The 11194-nt window shown below is 38.6% G+C and overlaps 2 protein-coding genes across 4 annotated transcripts; both read right to left on the reverse strand.

Annotated features, from left to right (window-relative positions):
* Positions 1-3399: 3399 nt before the first annotated feature.
* LOC108361969 (uncharacterized) lies at positions 3400-6615 on the reverse strand. 3 transcript variants are annotated; one of them, XM_017614781.1, is made up of 2 exons: positions 6516-6615; positions 3400-5448 (listed from the first exon to the last, which is right to left on the reverse strand). In XM_017614781.1, exons 1-2 carry the CDS (start codon positions 6532-6534, stop codon positions 3425-3427), a joined length of 2043 nt encoding a protein of 680 aa, XP_017470270.1. In that variant the 5' UTR covers positions 6535-6615; the 3' UTR covers positions 3400-3424. The 3 variants fall into 3 exon arrangements, with proteins under 3 accessions (XP_017470270.1, XP_017470269.1, XP_017470271.1); XM_017614780.1 differs by lacking the exon at positions 6516-6615 and having other exon boundaries at positions 3710-3801; positions 3881-6457; XM_017614782.1 differs by lacking the exon at positions 6516-6615 and adding an exon at positions 5516-6457 and having other exon boundaries at positions 5329-5448.
* Positions 6616-6632: 17 nt separating this feature from the next.
* Positions 6633-8748, reverse strand: LOC108361971 (uncharacterized). The gene is made up of 2 exons (XM_017614784.1): positions 7395-8748; positions 6633-7342 (listed from the first exon to the last, which is right to left on the reverse strand). Exons 1-2 carry the CDS (start codon positions 8746-8748, stop codon positions 6633-6635), a joined length of 2064 nt encoding a protein of 687 aa, XP_017470273.1.
* Between the last annotated feature and the right edge of the window lie 2446 nt (positions 8749-11194).

The raw sequence follows: 11194 nt of genomic DNA on the forward strand, positions 1-11194 counted from the left end.
AGTTACATCTTCTTGTTAACTTACATAAATAAGTCCTTGAATAAAACATGAACATTTAATGAAGTATACGTAATTTAAAACCAAGATCGTAGCATTATTTAAACACGTAAACACATAAAGGAAGACTTCATTAAAAAACAGATAAAGCAATGTTATATCATTTGCACAAGAATTAAATTAGAAAGTCATTGATTATACATATATACAAACAGGGCATATCATTTTGGACGAAATTCAAAATTATATTGTTTGCCACTTATTTTTATTTTTTAATTTTTAAAATTTTTCAATGAAAAAAAATTTGTCCCCTAACATATACCATAGAAACTTGAAATATGAGCTTAAAAATTTCCAGGGAAATGAAAAAAATGCATCTAAATTTCAAACTTGTTTTTCAGAAGTGTTAAAATTTTTTATGAGAATACTGTATACAGCTTTATAGCCTATTTAATTTTAGTGTAATAATGCGAAAGTTTCAAGTGGCTAAAAATTACCGTTGATTTTTTAGAAGGTGTGAGCGCTGCCACTGTATTTCAAAATATGTAAATGTTTGAAGAAATTTAAAAAAAAGCACTTAAAAGGGGAAAATTATAAGTAAAATGGTTAATGGGGTACGAAAAATGTAGGTACTTAGACGGGTTGGGTACTTAAAAGAGGTATTTTCTTCAGAATAAATTAAAAAATTAACGGTGGTGTTGGAAGGCTTCCCTTTTAATGATTCCGCAGTTGCAGTAGGAGATGGTAATGAGCATCGAACACTTCCTTGCCACTGAACTGTCTTGTCCCAAATACGACAACGTAATCTGAAGCATCTCTTCAACGATTTCCCAGAGGACTAAAAATCCTTGAATTTTCACAGCCTTCTCCGTTGTGCGCGGGAAAATACACTGATCTTTTACGTGGGAGTGTAGATGCAGTACACAACCAGTGTTGCCATTTTGGTGCTTTTGGAGCTAGATTTAGCAATTTATTTTTCTATTATGCTCCTAAAATTGGGATTTAGCTCCTAGCTCTTTTTTTTAGCTCGTTTCAAAATTATCTATCTCTTTCTTAGCTCCAGAAAATTTAAGTTGTATTTGGTAATATATTAAAATTAAAAATCTCTAATTTCATTGTACAAGTGTTGACTAAAGTTAATTTGGCTTTAGTGATCTCAGGCTATTTTCAATACCTTCATGTTATTCCATTTCGATTAATACTTTAAAAAATTCTATTCCTAATGCAAATGCCGCGTAAGCAAATGGAAAATGGGCAAATAAGTCGATTAGTTTCTATCACGGGCGCGGAAGCACACAAACTATACCGGGCAGTAATTCGAGCTCCGATAAGCTCATACTGTGTATTCTCTCTCCGGCGGAAATGGTAGAAAAGGAAAAACATACATTTGTATTCACGAGAAAATACAGACTCCACCATAAACCCTTGGACCTATGTAGGTTAAAGAATTCAAAAACTATATAGAAGCAAATCCTTTTTCTGAACGCGCGGATTTTTTTTACCATACTAATTTCACCTTCACGAGAAAAGGAAATAAATCTTTTCAGAAAAAATTTGCGAAAAAATGATTCGTAACCCGTTTTTATGGTCAATTCGAATAGTAGCAACGAATTCAAAATATATTTACCTTATTTTGGTTGTAAAAGTTTTTTTCAGCACTTGCATTTATAAAATTCGTTATTTTTCTTAAAATTGCGGATCTTTTAAAGGCAACATTACTTTAATTTTAAATGTTCTACTTAAAAAAAAATAGCTCTTCATTTTAACTACTATTAGTATTATTTAGCTCTCTTTTCGATCGATTTAGCTCCAAACGAAATTTTTTCTGGCAACATTGTACACAATAGGTCACGTTTTGCATAGATATATAAATATATATAACACAAAGGGGGCTTCTGGCTTGGAAAGATCCCCCCTTCGGCAGTGAAATGAAACTTTTTATTTTTGAATTAATAACTCAATACTATTTTACTCTTCCGATTTATAATTTTTTTATTTCAGACTGATGACAAATTATCTTTTAATGAATATATAAAATTATCGGTTGGTGGATTATGTATTTGAATATTTGCGCAATACACTAGGCCACTTTGCTTAGTTCCCCACAGTGTTGGGAATAAAATTGTTCCTTCAGTACGAAATCCATACAAAAACTGTTCTTTTCGACTGAAATTGTATCGACTTTGTAATTTGCTCATATGCATGCATGCGCATACTAGAGGTTTACGCCGACAGACTTTGCGGCGGCGGCGTGGTCAACTTCAAAAATATTCGGCGGCGGCGGCGACGCCGGCGCTACTGCTCATAAGGTAGATTTCAAAGAGCCATGAGGCTACTAATCTTATCAGATCCGATACTACTACTATTTAAATTTAAAGAAATAAAAAAATTTTTAAAGTTTAGTTATTGGGATAATTTATGTCGCTCTAAATAAATTTTTGCAATAATCTTATCAACCGTTATGTTAATTTACGGAGTTCTTACGATTTTTTGCGGATTACATATTGAAAACAAGGTTAGTCTACTTTTTTTCCAAAAGTTTAACCCATCAACTCGAACCAGAACGGGCCTTCTTGACCCACTGTTGAAAAAAAGGGCTTATAGATGGTTAAAATTTCCACTAAAATAAGAAGCGCCAAATTTTTCTAAGGAGAACCGAATGTAATGAAAAATAATACTAATGTTTACCATAAAGAGGAAACTTTGACCCTGTGTAGAAAACATTGCGATGCGAGGGAGCAAAACCTTCCTGGGGTTTGACCACCACTAAGGAATGCTAAAGTAATTTTCACACAGCCACCTAGTACTTGTATACGTATGTGGGACCCCAGAATAAAATAACTTACGAATNATAACTTACGAATACAAATATTAGCAAAAAATGTGTTTGTTTAAAATATTAAAATATTATCTGGTGTAGCGCGCGGAGCGTTTTCCGTGGCTTTTCAATAACGAAAACAAGTAATTCGATATTAATTTATAATTTTTAAAATTCAATTTTATTAACTTTAGATATTAGCGCTTGTATTTGCTAAGTAAGAAGAATAATAAAATTTTGAAATATATGTACGAAGCGAAGTGTGTAATTTGTCCGGTGGTCTGCGATCCAATGAATTGAGTGGTTTAAGCTGGAGCTATGCTAGCAGCGACGACGACTAAAACGAAGCAGGTGGTGTTGGGAGTGGTGAGAGCTTTCCAGTGTGAGCATAGGAAGCATGTTACGAATGCAATGCGTAAAGGCCTTTGTTCTTGTTTTTAATTCGATGAGTTGACTAGCAGCGAAGAAAACAGTTAGTAGGGGAAATGTTGAGATGAGATAATTGACAGTTGTTTTTCGACGATAAATATGCAGTTACGAAACCAGGGGCGGCGTGAACATAGTTTTTGGTGGGAGCGCGGCCATCCTCCCCCCTTGAAAGCTATGCTTTCAATCGGTTTCTGCAGTTGGTGAAAATTCGGTTGGAAGTTTGCATACCTTAGTGATAGAGCGCTTATATATTCCCTCTGCGGTCTTTACTTGTACCACTCTTACTCTGCCATCCTCACCTGGCATGACGTCGATGATGCGGGCTATCGGCCACTTTAGTGGTGGTGCCAGGTCATCTTTAAGTAATACTAAATCATTTACCTTCAGATTGGGTTGTGCTGATTGCCATTTGCATCTGGTCTGCAGCTCCTTCAAATAATCCGGCTGCCATCGTTGCCAAAATTGCACTTGGATCCACTGGACAATTTTATATCGCTTTAGGAGGCTGAGTTGAGCAGATTCTGGTGGTGGTTCGGGGATAGCGGTGAGGGTACGCCCTATCAAAAAGTGTGCAGGGGTGAGTGGTTGGAGATCGTTAGGATCCGACGATATCGGTATCAACGGGCGACTATTTACCATTGCTTCCGCTTGACATACTACTGTATGAAGTTCATCATATGAGAGTATGTGGTTTCCAATTGACCGGCGTAGATAATGTTTTGCATTTTTCACCGCGCTCTCCCACAGACCACCGAAATGTGGTGATCGGGGTGGGATAAACTTCCACAGTATTCCTTCTTCACGGCAAAAGTTTTCTACCGAGTTGATGTGCTGCTGTGTAACGAATGCTTCAAGCAGATGTCGTAACTCACGGCTTGCCCCGAGAAAATTAGTTGCATTATCGGAGTAGATAAGCCGACATCGTCCTCGCCGAGCCACAAATCGTTTAAGTGCAGCGATGAATGCTGCCGTTGATAAATCAGGCACTACCTCTAAGTGAATAGCCTTGGTGCTAAAACAGATGAAAACTGCAATATACACTTTTATTGCAGCCCTGCCTCTGATTTTCTGAGTCATTAACACGGGGCCACAATAGTCAATGCCTGTAGTCTCAAATGGGTGTGATGGACTGATGCGTTGCGAAGGTAGTGCCCCCATTATTTGCTCAGTGACAACAGGGCGAAGGCGATAACAAATTATGCAGTGGTGGATTACTTGCCTGATGACCTTTCTTGCGTTGAGTATCCAAAATTTGTCACGAAGAATATTTTGCAATGTTTGAGCGCCTGCATGAAGATGTTGCCGATGATAGTAAGTGATGAGAGTGTGAATGAAAGGGTGAGCATGGGGCAGCACGATGGGGTGTTTGGCGTTGAAAGCTAACGTAGAATTTTTTATTCTGCCGCCGACTCGAATTAGTTGATTGTGCAAAAATGGTGCGAGCTGTAAAAGCCTTGACGATCGATGAAGGGGTAAATTTTTTAACATCCTTTGGTACTCGTCACGAAAATACAATAGCTGAATATTTTTGCAGACCATTTCTAACGTTGCCTCTATTTCGCCGGATGTAATCATCAATCCCCGCTTGCGTTGAATGATCCACCTCACGTACGTAAATATCCGAAGAAATTTTTGGAAGTTGGTTATGTGTTTGTGAGAGGCGATCATATCATATTGTTCCTTTGCAACCAATGCGAATCGTTGACATCGCTGTTCAGGTATGTCAGAAGGTATATCAAACGATGAACGTGGCCAATGCTCTTGAGGCAACAGTAAAAATTTTGGCCCATGAAACCATAAAGAATTGGCGATTATGTCATGAGCCGATGCTCCTCTTGAAACGACGTCAGCAGGATTGTCGGCTGATGTTACATGGTGCCACTTGAATTGTGATGTTAATTGTTGAATTCTGGTTACTCTGTTCACAACGAATACTGTCCAACGCGACGGCTCTCCCTTGATCCAGGATAGCGCGATGGTCGAGTCTGACCAGCAATGAATGGCTTCAGGATTTGGTGAAAATATGTCAATAATTGATTTTAGCAGTTCCGCCAGCAGCAATGTAGCGCACAATTCAAGTCGAGGTAAGCTAACTTCCTTCTTTGGAGCTACACGAGACTTAGCGGACAGCAACGATGACGTCGTACCATTAGAATCGCGTGTGACCATGTAGATGCAGGCGCCGTAAGCCTTCGTGCTGGCATCTGCAAAGGCATGAATTTCAGTAGCGGTGTTGAAAGGTACATACCTTGGAATTTGGATTTTTTGAACCAGAGATAGCTGCCGACGAAAATCTTGCCATTGGGTGTAAACATCTTGTGGGACACTTTCATCCCAATCTAGTTTCAGTGCCCATAGATGCTGCATTAATATTTTGCATGAAACTATTATAGGGTTCAATAATCCAAGTGGATCGAAGAAGCTTGCAATTTGGGATAAAATCGCTCTTTTTGTTGTTTTCGAAGACGACGATGATTCGGTGTAGCTGAACACGAAGTTATCGCTCGATGGTGACCATTTCAACCCAAGTGTTTTAATGTAGTCTACGTCACCGAGTTGTACGATTTCTTCACGGTCAGCTTGAGGAATGTCAGAGATGATGGAATTGTCATTAGTGGCGAATTTTCGTAGGGGAAAGCCCCCATGTTTAAGCAACTCAACAACTTGCTGTTTAATTTCGACGACTTCATCAGTGGTAGCGCCACCTGTCATGAGATTATCGACGTAAAAATCTCTGAGCGTAACAACTGAACCAATTGGTAGCGATTTTGCCTCGTCCTTTGCCAACTGTTGTAGAGCCTTTGTGGCGAGATATGGTGCGCTGCTTGTACCATATGTGACGGTCTGCAGCTTGTACACTTGCACAGAAGTGTTCGGTGATTCTCGCCACAAAATGCACTGCCAAGGAGAGTCAGCTGAGTTCATTTGTACCTGGCGGTACATTTTAGCGATGTCAGCCATTAACACGTATTTGTAAGCTCTAAAGCGAAGCAGGATTGTGAAAATATCGTCCTGTAGCGTCGGACCGACGAGCAATATGTCGTTCAAAGACTTCCCATTCGAAGTTCGGCACGACGCATCGAAGACCACACGGAGTTTTGTGGTGCTGCTGTCCGCCTTTGTGACGCAGTGGTGGGGGATAAAATTACGAGCCTCTTCGGGGTTATTAAGCAGTGTCATATGCCCCATGTTAATATATTCGTTGATAAATTCACGATATGTGTTGGCGAGTGCGGGATTGCGAGAAAATGTATACTCAAGAGATACCAACCTTTTGAAAGCCGCGTCATATGACTGCCCTAGGTTGCTGGGGTCTTCTTTAAACGGTAAGCGAACGATGAATTGGTTGGTTTTTGGACATCTGGTTGTGGTTGTTTCGAAGAAATCTTCACATGCTTGCTCCTCTGGCGAAACTGACGTTAATGAATTGGTGTGGTGTTCTTCCAATGCCCAAAAGGTTTGCAACGAGAACTGGTTCTTCGGACATGGTGAGAAATGCCATATAGGCCGATGATTTATTCAACGATGAGGTTTTTGGTGATGAAGCTATTGGTGCAGATGAGTTAGCGATGCCAGAAACTATCCAACCGAGTTTAGTTTTCTGCAGAACCGGCGAATTGTTGCGCAGCTTGATTTGACCGACGAGAAGCAAATCATAAAACAACGCTGCTCCAATAAGACAATCGATCGTTGCTGGCTCGTAGAACTGTTCATCTGCCAAATTTATGTTGTTAGGCAAATTCCATTTCTCAATGCTGACACGATTGCTGGGTTGACACGAAGTTATTGTCGGTATGATGACCGCTTCCAAAGTCGACGAAAATGCTGTATGGCGCGATTTTAGTACAACACAGCATACTTGCTGCGTTTTCGTTGTTGTAGATCCAATGCCCGTTACCTCTATGCTGCGCTTTTTGCGCGGTAACCGAAGATGCTGTGCAATTCTTTCGGTGACAAAATGGAGCTGAGAACCTGAGTCCAACAACACACGTGCCATGAGAGAGCTTCCCGCAGTGTNGCCGAAGATGTTGTGCAATTCTTTCGGTGACAAAATGGAGCTGAGAACCTGAGTCCAACAACACACGTGCGATGAGAGAGCTTCCCGCAGTGTTACATAAACGAACTAGAGCTGTAGCGAGAATGACTTCACCTGTAACGATACCAGCCTGTAGCGTTGTTGACTTCTCAGCCTTCCCATCTTCCATTTTGTTGTTGTCGTCTGCCTTGCTACCATATGTGCGATGCAGCAAGGTGTGGTGGCTCGCACGACAGTGCTGGCACCGACGAAGTGATGGGCATTGATTCGACGAGTGGTTAAAACCAAAGCAATTGAGACATAATTTTAACCGTTTAATCAAATTGTACCGCTCAAGAGGATCCATTTTCATGAACTTCACACAATTGAATGCATTATGATATGACCTTGTTTCACAAAGTGGACATTTCGACGATGCAGTTGTGGTGGTGAAAGAGAGCTGTTTCGATGAATATGGTTTCGATGTATGATTTTTGTGACTGGCGGAACCATCTGAGCTTGATTGATTGGCTTCGATGATATTGAACGTTTGGCATCGGCGTTCGAGAAAATCTGCCAAATCGTTCCATGTTGGAAGCTGCAAGGTGGTTACTGACTTTCGATCAAATTTAGCAGCCACTTCTTCTTCCCATTTGCTTCGCGTATTTTCGTCTAGCTTAGACGTTACCAGGTGAAGAATTATTCCATCAGCAATTTGAATGGTGGTCGCCAGCGATTGCATGGCGCGCAGATTAGCATTAATGCTATCGATGAATTCGCGTAGACTTGACACACTCGGCTTGGTGACCTTTTGCACATCAAAAATTGTTGATAAATGCGATTGAAATATAAACCGCTTGTTGTCAAATCTACCCACGGTGAGATCAATCGCCCTTTGATAATTGGCTGGTGTAACTTCTAATGACTGAATTAGCCGTGCCGCGCCGTCTGTGAGACATAAGCGCAAATACTGAAATCTCTCGATGTCAGTTAAATCAGCATTATTATGAACCAATGCGAGGAACATATTATAAAAATCTAACCAGTCTGTGTGGCGCCCACTAAATTTAGATAGTTGTAATTTTGGCAGGTTTACTTTGCGATGAATTTGCGAAGAGTTCATGCGGGTGCTGCTTAGGTGATCAAAATTTGGCGCCACTAGTCTACTGGTGATTGCGCTTTTTATGGTGAAATACGCCGATTCAAATTCTACTCGATGATTGAAGCCAAACTGCGACTCGTCTAATTCTTCTAACGCGGACTGTATTTTTTTGAAAGTGTTGTACTGTCGCTCTAACATGTCCGCTTTGACCTTCAACTCTGACTCGGACATATTGGGGAATTCGGAGATTTCATTGCGTGTACTTTGAAGGCGACTCCACAAATGTTCTCGTTGCATAACCTTTACTCGGATGTTACTCGCACCAGTGTCTTGATTTGGAGGAGTTTGGTCCATGTCCAATGTGATGTTATCCAAATTACCGAGCATTATCACGTGTTTTATTCCTTTTCGAAGAAAAAATTAAGCTGAAAATCCGGCTCGAAGGACCTTCTGGTGTAGCGCGCGGTGCGTTTTCCGTGGCTTTTCAATAACGAAAACAAGTAATTCGATATTAATTTATAATTTTTAAAATTCAATTTTATTAACTTTAGATATTAGCGCTTGTATTTGCTAAGTAAGAAAAATAATAAATTTTGAAATATATGTACGAAGCGAAGTGTGTAATTTGTCCGGTGGTCTGCGATCCAATGAATTGAGTGGTTTTAGCTGGAGCTATGCTAGCAGCGACGACGACTAAAACGAAGCAGGTGGTGTTGGTGGTGGTGAGAGCTTTCCAGTGTGAGCATAGGAAGCATGTTACGAATGCAATGCGTAAAGACCTTTGTTCTTGTTTTTAATTCGATGAGTTGACTACCAGCGAAGAAAACAATTAGTAGGGGAAATGTTGAGATGAGATAATTGACAGTTGTTTTTCGATGATAAATATGCAGTTACGAAACCAGGGGCGGCGTGAACATAGTTTTTGGTGGGAGCGCTGCCATTATCTTTGTTTTATCTCCAATAATTGAGGAGCTAGATGCAAAGAGGACGCTTCTATTAAAACTGCTTTCTGAGATATTGGCGTTAAAGTTTTTGATGTGTTATAACTTCCTTGTTGTTGTAGTAGGTTTATAAAAAAGTATTATTGTTGTAGGATTGAAAATAATTGTCGACTGCGGAAAAAAATCGATAGATTACCAGTATTCGACCCCAATTTAACTGTAATAAACGCTTTCGTCGAAAAATATGTTACCTATGTTTTTTCTGAGTTACTTTTTGTTGGAAAAAGAAAGGAGATCATGTTCTTGTCCAGTGGCCCAAATTATGTAAAAAAAACTTATTTAAAAGTGTAATTTTTATTTCGTAAAATTGTGTTTTTATACAGGTAGTATTTAGTTCCTCCAAACGATGTATTCAATGTACATATGTACATCATGAAATTTTGTACAAAATTCGTAACTCGGCGGCGGCGCGTGAGGAATGACACAAATCGGCGGCGGCGGCGGCGTGGCTCGGCGGCGTATACCTCTAATGCATACATAGATTCCCTTCAAGACCAATGATTTGATGGTATTCACGGGAAAGTTTATGTAGGTACATTTACATATTTTACACTTCTAACATAAATGTCAAGGCAGATATTTTAAGATACACTTCTTAACAAACAAATTTTTTTAGGTTATTATGAATGGATAAAAGAAAAGAGACATCTTCTTGAATTCAGTACTAAAACTTGACATTTCAAGTGCTTATCAAAACTTTATACATTTAACTAGATTCGCCATTTATCTTAAAATTATATAATTTTCATTATTTGTTTATAAAATGCAGTTTACACTTTAACAAAACCCGTATAGATCCAAAGTTTAATCTTTGCGCAACATTAAAAAAATCAACAAACTTTCGCAAAGCTTTTTAATTAGATTTCCTAGAAATACATGTTTTGAGTATGCAGTTTTGTAGCCTATCAATTCAAATAAAGCGCAAGTTAAAATACATACTTATCGTTGATTTTTAATATATTTTTTTTTTTTGATGAAGGCGTTGCTCATTTTCTTCATTAAAAAAAATCGTCGAACATACTTAGGAAGAAAATTACCGACATCGTCAAAAATGAGCCATACGTCAATTGTAAATCGCAGCTACTTTAAATTTGCACTTTATTAGACTAAAATTGAATGAGCTAAAAAAACTGCAAAATATTAAGAGATAAAATTGAAATAGAAAGTTCGAAATTTTTACGAAAGTTTGTCGATTTTTTTTAATGTTGTTCAAAGATTAAACTTATTTTCATTTAGTGTTTGTTAAGGAATAAACTATATTTTTATAGACAAATAATTAAAATTAAAATATAATAAAATAAATAGTCAAATCTAGTCAACATGTGAGTGTCGTAAAGTTATGATATTTAAGAACATCTCTTTCTTAATTAACGATGACACTGTTTCTATATGAAGCTGATTTCGACATTTTCTTTCATATTCTTCCAAAACTTGCCAAGGAATGTGATATAATGGTACGTTCATAACCTTTTTTCAAAACTTATAAAGGCAAAACCTAGAAGGCGAAGACAAAAAGAGAATAAAAAAAATTTCAGCAGTGAATTTTCAGATTTTTAAAACGGTATATTAGTAATTGAATTTTTTAAATTTAAATAAAAAATATATAACGGTAAAACTGGCACATACATAAATATATGAAAGAATGCACTCAGGCGACGCCTCTAGCTATTGTGTGTCACAGATTTAAGTTATCGAGGGAAATTTTTTTTCAACCCCCCAAAGCCAAATACTGGCTACGCCACTGGGCAGGAGTATGAGGTGTATAAATTTTCTCCAACTCGAATTTGGATCGTTTATGAGACAGGGGTTTCTCTTGTACAAAGTAAGCAGCC

This window comes from Rhagoletis zephyria, unplaced genomic scaffold (assembly GCF_001687245.7).
Source record: "Rhagoletis zephyria isolate East Lansing unplaced genomic scaffold, Rhagoletis_zephyria_1.1 Rzeph_scaffold_00897, whole genome shotgun sequence".
NCBI lineage: Eukaryota > Metazoa > Arthropoda > Insecta > Diptera > Tephritidae > Rhagoletis > Rhagoletis zephyria.

Excerpts from the sequence above, each read along its gene's own strand:
- LOC108361969 (XM_017614780.1), bottom strand. The coding sequence starts at position 6,433 with ATGGGGCATATGACACTGCTTAATAACCCCGAAGAGGCTCGTAATTTT. Across the intron at positions 3,802-3,880 it reads TATGTCAAGCGGAAGCAATG|GGCGTACCCTCACCGCTATC; the intron begins GTAAATAGTCGC and ends ACTTTTTGATAG.